The sequence below is a fragment of the Narcine bancroftii genome, chromosome 4 (assembly GCF_036971445.1).
Source record: "Narcine bancroftii isolate sNarBan1 chromosome 4, sNarBan1.hap1, whole genome shotgun sequence".
Classification (NCBI taxonomy): domain Eukaryota; kingdom Metazoa; phylum Chordata; class Chondrichthyes; order Torpediniformes; family Narcinidae; genus Narcine; species Narcine bancroftii.
The window spans coordinates 187,795,241-187,808,115 of record NC_091472.1 but is presented as its reverse complement, the minus strand read 5'-3'; the positions used below and the strand labels follow the sequence as shown (position 1 = coordinate 187,808,115).

At 39.7% G+C, this 12,875-nt stretch overlaps 2 protein-coding genes across 4 annotated transcripts in view; one reads left to right on the top strand and one right to left on the bottom strand.

Moving 5' to 3' along the window:
• Positions 1-3,666, bottom strand: part of rsrc2 (arginine/serine-rich coiled-coil 2) — a 54,208-nt gene extending 50,542 nt beyond the window's left edge. For all 3 annotated transcript variants that reach the window (XR_011356259.1, XM_069933233.1, XM_069933234.1), the window contains exon 1: positions 3,510-3,666. Coding sequence is in view for 2 of the 3 variants with exons in the window: in XM_069933233.1 (XP_069789334.1) it covers positions 3,510-3,581 (72 nt within the window). In the remaining variant the exon portion in view is untranslated. The remainder of the gene's footprint in view (positions 1-3,509) is intronic.
• Positions 3,667-3,761: 95 nt separating this feature from the next.
• Positions 3,762-12,875, top strand: part of kntc1 (kinetochore associated 1) — a 207,699-nt gene continuing 198,585 nt past the window's right edge. The window contains exon 1 of the mRNA XM_069933231.1: positions 3,762-3,891. The gene's annotated coding sequence lies outside the window, so the exon portion shown is untranslated. The remainder of the gene's footprint in view (positions 3,892-12,875) is intronic.

The window sequence follows — 12,875 nt, the reverse complement described above, 5'->3', positions numbered from 1 at the left end:
GGCTCTAATTCAAAATTGGAAAGGAAGAAGGTGAAATAGTACTGATCAAATTGTTGGGAGCTTTGGATCAAATCTCCAGTTCTTGGTAGACTTAATCCTCGGGTCTTCAAGGTGACTAGTGAGTTTTTTTTAATTATTATTTTTTATTTTTTATGTTTACATCCGGTACCGCACGGATGGCAGTCTCTTCAATCTGAGGCGCCTGCAAGCTCACACCAAGACACAAGAGAAACTTGTCCGTGAACTACTCTTTGCAGACGATGCCGCTTTAGTTGCCCATTCAGAGCCAGCTCTTCAGCGCTTGACGTCCTGCTTTGCGGAAACTGCCAAAATGTTTGGCCTGGAAGTCAGCCTGAAGAAAACGGAGGTCCTCCATCAGCCAGCTCCCCACCATGACTACCAGCCCCCCCACATCTCCATCGGGCACACAAAACTCAAAACGGTCAACCAGTTTACCTATCTCGGTTGCACCATTTCATCAGATGCAAGGATCGACAACGAGACAGACAACACTCTCCAAGGCAAATAGCGCCTTTGGAAGACTACACAAAAGAGTCTAGAAAAACGACCAACTGAAAAACCTCACAAAGATTAGCGTATACAGAGCCGTTGTCATACCCACACTCCTGTTCGGCTCAGAATCATGGGTCCTCTACCGGCATCACCTACGGCTCCTAGAACGCTTCCACCAGCGTTGTCTCCGCTCCATCCTCAACATCCATTGGAGCGCTTTCATCCCTAACGTCGAAGTACTCAAGATGGCAGAGGTCGACAGCATCGAGTCCACGCTGCTGAAGATCCAGCTGCGCTGGGTAGGTCACGTCTCCAGAATGGAGGACCATCGCCTTCCCAAGATCGTGTTCTATGGCGAGCTCTCCACTGGCCACCGTGACAGAGGTGCACCAAAGAAAAGGTACAAGGACTGCCTAAAGAAATCTCTTGGTGCCTGCCACATTGACCACCGCCAGTGGGCTGATATCGCCTCAAACCGTGCATCTTGGCATCTCACAGTTTGGCGGGCAGCAACCTCCTTTGAAGAAGACCGCAGATCCCACCTCACTGACAAAAGGCAAAGGAGGAAAAACCCAACACCCAACCCCAACCAACCAATTTTCCCCTGCAGCTGCTGCAACCGTGTCTGCCTGTCCCGCATCGGACTTGTCAGCCACAAACGAGCCTGCAGCTGATGTGGACTTTTACCCCCTCCATAAATCTTCGTCCACGAAGCCAAGCCAAAGAAAGAAGATAATTTTTTATTTTTCACACTGTGAACCACATCAACCAAAATATAGACAAACATTTCTCATTAAATATACACAGTGGCATTTTCTCCCTTTTTTCCCCCCTACGCTCCCCCCCTCCAAAACCCATAAATATTCAACATATACAAAACAATAAAACCATTAAACAATGTCATCACACAATGCAAAATAAACACAAGGTCACACATTTTTTAAATGTGTCATCTACTTTTACACACTGGATCAAGTCGTTTTGTTTTATCATTTTAGGGGGTGGAGGTCCAAGGCAAGTCCTCTGTTATGTTCCATGTTCAGTTCCCAAATTTGTTCAAATAAATTATGTTACTTTTTCCAATGGAATACATTTATTCATTTCCATGTACCATTGCTGTATTCTCAGGCTCTCTTCCATTTTCCAAGTTGACATTATACATTTTTTTTGCTACTGCTAAGGCTATCATAATAAATCTTTTTTGCACTTTATCCAATTTGAGGCTTAATTCCTTACTTTTTATATTACTTAGAAGATCTCTGGATTTTTTTGGTTATTTTTTTTGTGATTTTATTTAATATCTGATTTAGATCTTCCCAAAACATTTTCACTTTCTTACATGCCGAAATTGCATGTACTGTTGTTCCCATTTCCTTTTTACAACACATCTATCTGATAATGTTGGATCCCATTCTTTTAACTTTTGAGGCGTTACCCGTATAACCAATTATATTGCATCAAGCGTAACCTTGTTTATTATATTCTTCATAGTTCCAGAACATAACTTTTACCATGTTTCATTTTTAATCTTTACATTTAAATCCTTTTCCCACTTTTGTTAGGTTTATAGCTTATTTCATCATTTTCCTTATCTTGCAGCTTAATGTACATGTTCGTTATAAATCTTTTAATTATCATTGTGTCTGTAATCACATATTGAAAGCTGCTTCCTTTTGGTAATCTCAATCTGTTTCCCAATTTATCCTTTAAATAAGCTTTCAGTTGATGAAATGGAAACATTCTACCATATTTGTACTTCAACTGTTCAAATGTTAATAAATTATTTCCCAAAAAACAATTTTCTATTCTTTTGATTCCTTTTCTCTCCCATTCTCTAAAGGAAAGGTTATCTATTATAAAAGGGATTAGTGGGTTTTGTGTTAATAACAATTTTGGTATTTGGTAATTCATTTTTTTCCTTTCGAAATGGATCTTCTTCCATATATTAAGTAAATGATCCAATACTGGTGAGCTTTTATATCGCACCAGCTTTTCAGACTAGTGAGAGTTGATGGCTTGTTTATAATTCTCCAGAATTCCCTTTATTCAGGAAATACTCCAAGATAGAAAAAAAACAATTTAATTAAGTGAACAGAGAAGCTGAAGCGACCCTGGGTCAGGCGTCATCCACCGATAGAAACAGTAGTCAAATTTTCAGGCCCCTTTATTGAGATGAATATGGGAAGGGGAGACATCACACATATTAAAGGGTCCATAGAAGAGGGGAGGGGGGAACAAGGTGTCAGGACATTGAACAGATACTGGTAGGGGAAGAGATCACTGGAGGGAGGAGTTGGTGAGAAAGTAAAGGAGAAATGGTAACAGTAGAACAAAATAGAGGAGAGGTTACCTAAATTTAGAGAATTCAATGTTCATGCTATTGGATTTAAGACTGTCCAGGAGAAATATGATATTTATTCCTCATGTTTACAGATGACAAATCCTGAAAATCCAAAATATGTAGGAAGAGAAACAGAGGGTGGGGGAGATGGAACTTCTCTGAAAATGCAAAACTGGAGTGACCAAGAAAATATGCTGTAAACACGGTTATCTGATCAATGAAATTCAAGAGCAGTTAGTGAGTGAGAATATACAAAAAATAACATTGGAGTTGCACATTGAACCCCGTCAGGCAAATCCCTCACTCATTCCCTGCAGCTTAATGAGCTCTTTCCACCCCCCCCCCCCCCACCCCACACACACCACCTCACAGTTCTAACAAAGGGTCTTCAACCTGAAACTTTAATTTTCACAGATATGGCCTAACTTGCTGAGTAATTCCAACATTTTTTTTATTTTCATTTTAACCAGAAAGCCTTATGAATTATCATTCATAATTTTCCTGCTTGTTTCAAATTTTGAAAATTAAATGTACTAAACATATCACATTTGAAACTGCTTGGCATTCTGGAATGTTCTGACAGGCACTAAATAATCACTGAAGAAAGAGATTTTTGCATTCGGACAGCATAAATGATCCTATCATATACAGCCACCTGTTTTAAAATCCCACTGTCCTTTCTGTTGCAGTTGGTGTCGTCAACGATGCCAACACATTTTACACACATAACATTCTGCGCCTCCACTGTTGGAAACCACGTTAAACAAGTGATCACTTGCTCCTCCAGAGAACCAGCACCACACACTCCCACTTCCCCATCACAGGCCGCTAAGAGGGGTCACGTGCTCACGCGTCTCAGGACTGGTGGGCGAACCCTGCGAGCGCGAGGCATGTTGGGAGTTTTTCTTGTCCCGCCAATTTGAAATTAACATTGCGAGGAGAGGTTAATTTCTGACAGGACGTTTTTTTTTTAACTGCTTCCTCGGCGCCTTGGATGTTTTTTTTTCCTTAACTTGGTCTGCGCCTTGTCGTTGACGGTAAGTGTTCTTTTTGATGGTGCCTGCGTTATTCCAGCTTTCAAGACCAGCCGCCCATTGGGCCTTGTTGTTTTGGACATTTCAAGTGAAAGGATGGACAAGGACCAAATCTGTGTGATCACTACGCAGCTGTTGGAAGACCTACTCCTTCTCGGTGTTATTGTTGTCTTGGGGAATCCTTTAAAGTTTGTTCTCCTTCATTGGTACAGTGATTGAGTTTGCCCTCTGCAGAATCCACAAGATGTCATCGGCAGTGATTCTGTTGGATTTGTCTTTAATGGGCTCTCATCAGAATCCTGTGTACTTTTTATAAAAACCATTATGCTCCACTTTGAGAGGTCGCAGACCATGAGGTAGTTTTAAAAGAGAATTTGAGAACATTCATGGAGAAATGTCAAGTCAACTATTTATTGATCATACCATGCTCGCACTGTAGAGCGAGATAGCATTTTTTCAGGACCACAGAGCATGTTTATATAGATATGTATAGGAAAGCAGTTAATACCTCAAAATTTTAAGGTATTAAGGCGTATACACTGAAAGTTCACGGAGCACTATACATATTTGTACTGGGAGTTCAGGAGCCTGATGGCTTGGGGGTGGGGGGAAGCTGTTTCCCACTCTGGACGCAAGGGCCCGAGTGCTTCAGTACCTCATGACAGATGGCAGAAGGGAGAACAGTTTACATGCAGGACGTGTGGAGTATTTCACAATGTTTATTGCTTTCCGCCTGCATCGAGTGTAATAGATGTCCTCAATGCTAGGAAGAGGTTCCCCAATGGTCTTTTCCGGTGATGTCACTATGCTCTGCAGGGTCTTGTGTTCCCAGTGGTACAGCTTCCAAACCAAACGGTGACACAGTTGCATAGGATGCTCTCAATACATCCTCTGTAGAATGTAGTGACGATGGAGGGCTCCTAGAACGCTTCCACCAGCGTTGTCTCCGCTCCATCCTCAACATCCATTGGAGCGCTTTCATCCCTAACGTCGAAGTACTCGAGATGGCAGAGGTCGACAGCATCGAGACCACGCTGCTGAAGATCCAGCTGCGCTGGGTAGGTCACGTCTCCAGAATGGAGGACCATCGCCTTCCCAAGATCGTGTTCTATGGCGAGCTCTCCACTGGCCACCGTGACAGAGGTGCACCAAAGAAAAGGTACAAGGACTGCCTAAAGAAATCTCTTGGTGCCTGCCACATTGACCACCGCCAGTGGGCTGATATCGCCTCAAACTGTGCATCTTGGCACCTCACAGTTTGGCGGGCAGCAACCTCCTTTGAAGAAGACCGCAGAGCCCACCTCACTGACAAAAGGCAAAGGAGGAAAAACCCAACCCCAACCAACCAATTTTCCCCTGCAGCCGCTGCAACCGTGTCTGCCTGTCCCGCATCGAACTTGTCAGCCACAAACGAGCCTGCAGCTGACGTGGACTTTTACCCCCTCCATAAATCTTCGTCCGCGAAGCCAAGCCAAAGAAGAAAGGAGAGAAGGAGGGTAGGAGATGGACTTTCCTCAACCTTTACAGGAAGTAGAGACGCAATATTTGAACAAATATGGGAGCCATACATGAAACACAATAGAGAAAACATACCGGGGACATCTGCCACCTAAAATGACAGAAGGAGAAGGAAATGAAAAGAATTGACTCAGTGGAATTTCTTGTTTATTTTTATTGAGTGACAACAAGGGACCAGGTGAGGTTCTCTGCCAGGTGCACACTGAGGAACTTTTTTAATTTTTTTTAATTTTTCACACCATAAACCACATTGATCAAGATACATACATTTTCCTTTTCAAATATATACAGTGTCGTTTTCTCACCCCCCTCCCTCTTCCCATCCCACCCTCCCTACCTCCCCTCCCATTCATTTAAAGTTCAGAATCTAAGATACATTAAACCCGTCAAACAATGTTGTCACTCAAAAATAAACAAGAAATTCCACTGAGTCAATTCTTTTCATTTCCTTCTCCTTCTGTCATTTTAGGTGGCAGATGTCCCCGGTAGGTTTTCTCTATTGTGTTTCATGTATGGCTCCCATATTTGTTCAAATATTGCAATATTATTTCTTAAATTATATGTTATTTTTTCTAATGGAATACATTTATTCAATTCTATATACCATTGTTGTATTCTCAAGTTATCTTCTAATTTCCAGGCTGACATAATACATTTTTTTGCTACGGCTAGGGCTATCCTAACAAATCTTTTTTGTGCACCATCCAAATCAAGTCCAAAATCTTAGTTTTTTATGTTACTTAGGAGGAAGATCTCTGGGTTTTTTGGTATATTGCTTTCTGTAATTTTATTTAATATCTGGTTTAGATCTTCCCAACATTTTTTCACTTTCTCACACGTCCAGATTGCATGAATTGTTGTTCCCATTTCTTTTTTACAACGAAAACATCTGTCAGATACTGTTGGGTCCCATTTATTTAACTTTTGAGGTGTAATGTATAGCCTGTGTATCCAGTTATATTGTATCATACGTAACCTCGTGTTTATTGTATTTCTCATAGTTCCAGAGCATAACTTCTCCCATGTTTCCTTCTTTATGTTTAAATCTTGTTCCTATTTTTGTTTAGTTTTACCATTTGTTTCCTCATTCTCCTTTTCTTGCAGTTTAATATACATATTTGTTATAAATTTTTTGATTATCATTGTATCTGTAATCACATATTCAAAGTTACTTCCCTCTGGTAACCTCAGACTGCTTCCCAATTTGTCCTTCAAGTAGGATTTCAGTTGGTAGTATGCCAACACTGTATCTTGAGTAATATTATATTTATTCTTCATTTGTTCAAAGGATAGTAATTTATTTCCTGAAAAACAATTTTCTATTATTTTGATCCCTTTTTTCTCCCATTCTCTAAAGGAAAGGTTATCTATTTTAAAAGGGATTAACTGACTTTGCGTCAGTAATAGTTTTGGTAATTGGTAATTTGTTTTATTCCTTTCTACATGAATCTTATTCCAAATATTGAGCAGATGATGTAATACTGGAGAATTCCTACGTTGTACCAATTTTTCATCCCATTTATATAATATATGTTCAGGTATCTCTCCCCTATTTTATCTAGTTCTAATCTAGTCCAATCTGGTTTTTCCCTTGTTTGATAAAAATCTGATAGGTATCTTAATTGTGTGGCTGTATAATAATTTTTAAAGTTTGGCAGTTGTAAGCCTCCTTGTTTATACCATTCTGTTAATTTATCTCGTGCTATCCTCGGTTTCCCCCCTTTCCATAAAAATTTCCTTATTATTTTCTTTAACTCCTTGAAGAATTTCTCCGTCAAGTGTATTGGCAATGTCTGAAATAGGTATTGTATCCTTGGGAAAATGTTCATTTTAATACAGTTTATCCTTCCTATTAGTGTTAGTGGTAAGTCTTTCCAATGCTCTAAGTCACACATGTCAAACTCTGGCCCACGGGCCAAATTTGGTCCGTGATATAATTATATTTGGCCCGCAAGATCATTTCAAAAATGTATTAGAGGTGGCCCGCCCTGCAGCAAGAGCCGATGCTGTTTTTTGGTAATGTCACCCCCACCATCCTCCCCCTTCATTGCACATCCTTCCCCATTGTAACATGAGAAATTGTAACACGAGAAGTCTGTCGATGTCATCAGCCGGCAAGCAAGTTGGAAGGCTCCCCGCACAACCAGTCACTTCTCCCACCTGTCGAGCGGTGCGGCGGATTGGCGAGTGCCTGTGATTTCCTGTCGGTGCGACGGGCATGGCAGGCTGCGCACGGCCCCCGGGCAGCGCGAGCCCCGCACGACTAGCACCGGACGGTCCTTCCACAGCGCGAGCGCACTTCTCCTGGTCGCCACGGCCTTCAGCTCTTGCACCCGCGCGACCCCAGGGACGGCTGGTTCGGCCCTGCACGTGAAGATAGAGATGGTGGCTGTCCGCAAAGGCTGATCGGCAGCGCGCTGGGCCTGAGTGGGTGGGTAAGCAGGGGTGGGAAGAGGGTGTAGGTGAGGAGTAATGGGCAGGGGAAGTTATGGTGGTGCGAGGGGCAGTTAGAGGGAGGGATGAGTAGAAGGAGGGGTGGATAGGGAAGATGTAAAAGGGGAGGGGCAGGGCGAGTAGGCGAGGGGTGATTAGAGGGTGAGAGACGGGTAGAGGGAGGAACAGGTTGAGGGGAGAGGCAGTAGAGGGTCGTGTATAGGATGGGGTGGGTAGAGGCAGAGCGAGTGGAGTGAGGGGTGAGTAGAGGTTGGGTAAAGGACTCGTCAGGTAGAGGGATGGTGGGTCAAGGGTGAATAGAGGCCTAGAGCTTGAGGAGTGAGTAGTAAATGCTGAGGCCTGATGCAGGCCAAAATGGACACAGCCTGTGAATGCTACATCTCCACAGGGACCAAATATGTTTCCCTCAGGTCAAGCAAAGGGTGAACTTGAGCTACCTACTCCTGACCTGTAACATTATCCTCCTAAAGTTATATCCTAAAGTTTAACATTACATATGTTGAAAGAAGAGAAAACATGCAGATGTTGTTGAAAATTTTCAATAAATATTTAGTTCGACCCTCGACTTAGTCCAAGTTTTTAATTTTGGCCCTCCGTGAATTTGAGTTTGACACCCCTGCTCTAAGTCGTCCTGTAATTTTTTTCATTAATGGATAATAATTGAGTTTATATAGATGGCCGAGGTTTTTATTTATTTGTATACCTAGGTATCGTATTGCTTGCATTTGCCATCTAAATGGTGATTCTTTCTTAAATTTTGAGAAATCCGCATTATTCATTGTCATTGCTTCACTTTTATTTGCGTTAATCTTGTCACCCGACACTTCTCCATATTCCTTCAATTTCTTATGTAATTCTTTTATTTATAATTGTGGTTCTGTTAAGTATACTATAACGTCATCTGCAAATAAACTGATTTTATATTCCTTGTCTTTTATTTTTATCCCTTTTATTTTATTTTCTGTTCTTATCAATTCTGCTAGTGGTTCTATAGCTTACGCGAACAATAAGGGTGATAGTGGACATCTCTGCCTTGTTGATCTGCTTAAGTTAAATTGCTTTGATATATATCCATTTACTGTCACTTTCGCCAATGGCCCCTTATATAATGCTTTAATGCAATTAATATACTTCTCTGGTAAACTGAATTTTTGTAATACTTTGAATAAATAATTCCATTCTACTCTGCCAAAGGCCTTCTCTGAGTCTAAAGCAACTGCTACTGTTGGAGCTTTATTCCCTTCTACTGCATGAATTAAGTTAATACATTTACAAATATTGTCTGTTGTTCGTCTTTTTTTAATAAATCCAGTTTGGTCTAGATTTACTATTTTAGGTACATAGTCGGCTAATCTGTTTGCTAATAGTTTAGCTATTATCTTATAATCTGTGTTAAGTAAAGATATTGGTCTATATGACGCTGGTGCGAATGGATCTTTCCCTGTCTTTGGTATTACTGTAATTATTGCTGTTTTGCATGAATCTGGTAAGCTTTGTGTTTTATCAATCTGGTTTATTACTTCCAGGAGGGGAGGAATTAATAAATCTTTAAATGTTTTATAGAATTCTATTGGGAATCCATCCTCTCCTGGTGTTTTATTATTTGGTAGTTTTTTTATTATGTCTTGTATTTCTACTATTTCAAATGGTTCTGTTAATTTATTTTGTTCCTCTATTTGTAATTTTGGTAGTTCAGTTTTAGTTAAAAATTCATCTATTTTGTCTTCTTTCCCTTCGTTTTCAGTTTAGTATAATTGTTCATATAATTCTCTGAAGTTTTCATTAATCTCCGTTGGATTATATGTGATTTGTTTGTCTTTTTTCCTTGATGCCAATACCATTCTCTTAGTTTGTTCTGTCTTAAGCTGCTAGAATTTTGTGCGTTTTTTCTCCTAGTTCATAATATTTCTGTTTTGTCTTCATTATGTTCTTCTCCACTTTATATGTTTGTAGTGTTTCATATTTTATTTTTTTATCTCCCAATTCTCTTCTTTTAGTTGTGTCTTCCTTCATTGCTAATTCTTTTTCTATATTTACTATTTCCCTTTCCAACTGCTCTGTTTCCTGATTGTAGTCCTTCTTCATCTTGGTTACATAACTTATTATTTGCCCTCTGATGAACGCTTTCATTGCGTCCCATAGTATAAACTTATCTTTCACTGATTCAATGAATTCTCTAAAATCCTGCCTTTTAAGTAGCATGGAGTTTAATCTCCATATATACATTCTTGGAGGGATGTCCTCTAACTCTATTGTCAATATCAGGGGTGAGTGGTCCGATAATATTCTAGCTTTATATTCTGTTTTTCTTACTCTATCTTGCATACGAGCTGATAACAGGATTAGGTCTATTCTTGAGTATGTGTTATGTCTACCCAAATAATATGAATATTCCTTTTCCTTTGGGTGTTGTTTCCTCCATGTATCCAAAAGTTGCATTTCTTGCATCGATTTAATTATAAATTTGGTTACTTTGTTCTTTCTGTTAATTTTTTTTCCCAGTTTTATCCATGTTTGAATCCAAATTAAGGTTGAAATCCCCTCCTATTAGTATGTTCCCTTGCGTGTCTGCTATCTTCAAAAAAATATCTTGCATAAATTTTTGATCTTTTTCGTTAGGTGAATATACATTGAGTAAATTCTAAAACTCCGAATATATCTGACATTTTATCATTACATATCTCCCTGCTGGATCTATTATTTCCTCTTCTATTTTAATTGGCACATTTTTACTAATTAATATAGCTACTCCTCTAGCTTTTGAATTATATGATGCTGCTGTTACATGTCCTACCCAATCTCTCTTTAATTTCTTGTGCTCCAATTCAGTTAAATATGTTTCTTGCACGAATGCTATATCAATTGTTTCTTTTTTTCAGTAAATTTAGCAGTTTCTTCCTTTTGATTTGGTTAAGTATTCCGTTAATATTTAAAGTCATATAGTTCAACGTAGCCATTTCATACTTTGTTTATCTTTCCTTTCCGTTTCCTCATCATCACCTTTCCTCCTTATCCATTTCTGCTTTCTTGTTTTGAACACTTTATAAGACAACATTTCTAAAACATCAAACATTTCCCTTATTCTCCTATCTAAAATTTCTTTAACCCCATTATCCCCTCCCCTTCCTGAGTTGCCCTTTATCCCTTGTCGGGCAACCACATCTCCCCTCTCCATTTGGATTTGCGAATTCACTCGCAAGCGTCAACTGATTTTGCAGTGACCGTAACTCCTCCCCACCCAGCCCCCACCAGAAAAGATTTCAATTTTCATATATAACAAAGGTCCCTCTTTTAATTCCCTCCTTACTTCCTCTGTTCCCTTTCATTCCCTTATCAATTCTTATCTATACTCTATATATTTTCCTCTAAATACGCAGATACACTCATGTACACACATATATACATACACACCTATGTATATATATATATGTGTGTGTGTGTATGTATGTATATATATATATATATCTATCTATACCCATATATACACATACATATAGTTCGTGGTCATTTTTACTCTCGTTACATGTCTTCATGTCTGTTTTGTAGTTGTTCTGCAAATTTTCGTGCCACCTCCGGATCCGAGAATAGTCTGTTTTGCTGCCCTGGAATAACTATTTTAAGTACCGCTGGTACTTTATAAATTTATATCCTTTTTTCCATAGGATCTTTTTTGCTGTATTAAACTCCTTTCTCTTCTTCAGGAGTTCAAAACTTATGTCTGGATAGAAAAAAAATTTTTGACCTTTGTATTCCAGTGGCTTTTTGTCTTCTCTTATTTTCTTCATTGCTTTCTCCAATATATTTTCTCTTGTTGTATACCTTAAGAATTTTACTAAAATGGATCTTGGTTTTTGCTGTGGCTGTGGTTTCGGGGTTAATGCTCTATGTGCCCTTTCTATTTCCATTTCTTCCTGTAATTCTGGTCTTCCTAGGACCCTGGGGATCCAATCTTTTATAAATTCTCTCATATTCTTGCCTTCTTCATCTTCCTTAAGGCCCACTATCTTTATATTATTTCTTCTATTATAGTTTTCCATTATATCTATCTTCTGAGCTAACAGCTCTTGTGGCTCTTTAACTTTTTTATTAGATTCTTCTCATTTCTCTTTTAATTCCTCTACTTCCATTTCTACGATTGTTTCTCGTTCTTCCACATTGACCATCTCTATTCTATTCATTTTTTCTTCTGCACTTTTAATTCTTCTTTTTATTTCACTAAATTCTTGTAATTGCCATTCTTTTACTGATTCCATATATTCTTTAAAAAAAAATCCATTGTCTTGCCTTTCCCTTCTTCCATTTCTCTATGTTCTTCTTCTTCTTCCTCTGGGTTGGTCATCTGTTGTTTCCTTGTTTTCTTTTTACTCTCTTCTTTCTTGTTCTCGTTGTTTTCTGTGTTCTCTTCCTGTTGCTGTGTTGCAGCTGTCATCCTCAGCTGTGGAGATTGACTCCTCAGCTTTTCCCCCCCTTCCCGTCAGTGTGTTTTTTTTCATGCGCGGTTGCGCACTTTTACTTGGCTCCGGGAGCCATTTTTGTAGTCCCGAGCTCGGGACTTCCACTGACCTTAGGGAGCGGGCTTCTCTCTCCGCGGCGGGCCTCCTCGGACAGGTAAGGCCTTCACCTTCTTCTTCCGACGTTCTTTCTTCTTCTCTTCTTCCCATTGCTTTCTACTTTTCTCTCTTCGCTGCCATTTTCTTCCCACCTTTACTTTTACTTTGTTTTAATTTTTATTCTTGTACCTTTGTGTTTTGTGTATTTTTTTTAAAACTTTTCCGGAGAGGGCTGGAGTTCCCTGACCGGCCACTACTCCATCACGTGACTCCTATCACCGAGGAACTTGATACTCTTGGTGTCCTCAATGCTAGAACTTTCAATTGTCAGGGGAGTGTGATCTCTCCAGGCCCTCTTGAAGTCGACAACCATCTCTTTTGGTTTATTTAACATTCAGATACCGGTTGTTTGCTCTGCACTAGTTTGTTAGTCTTTATATGCTGCCTCCTTCTTCTTCAGCAAAC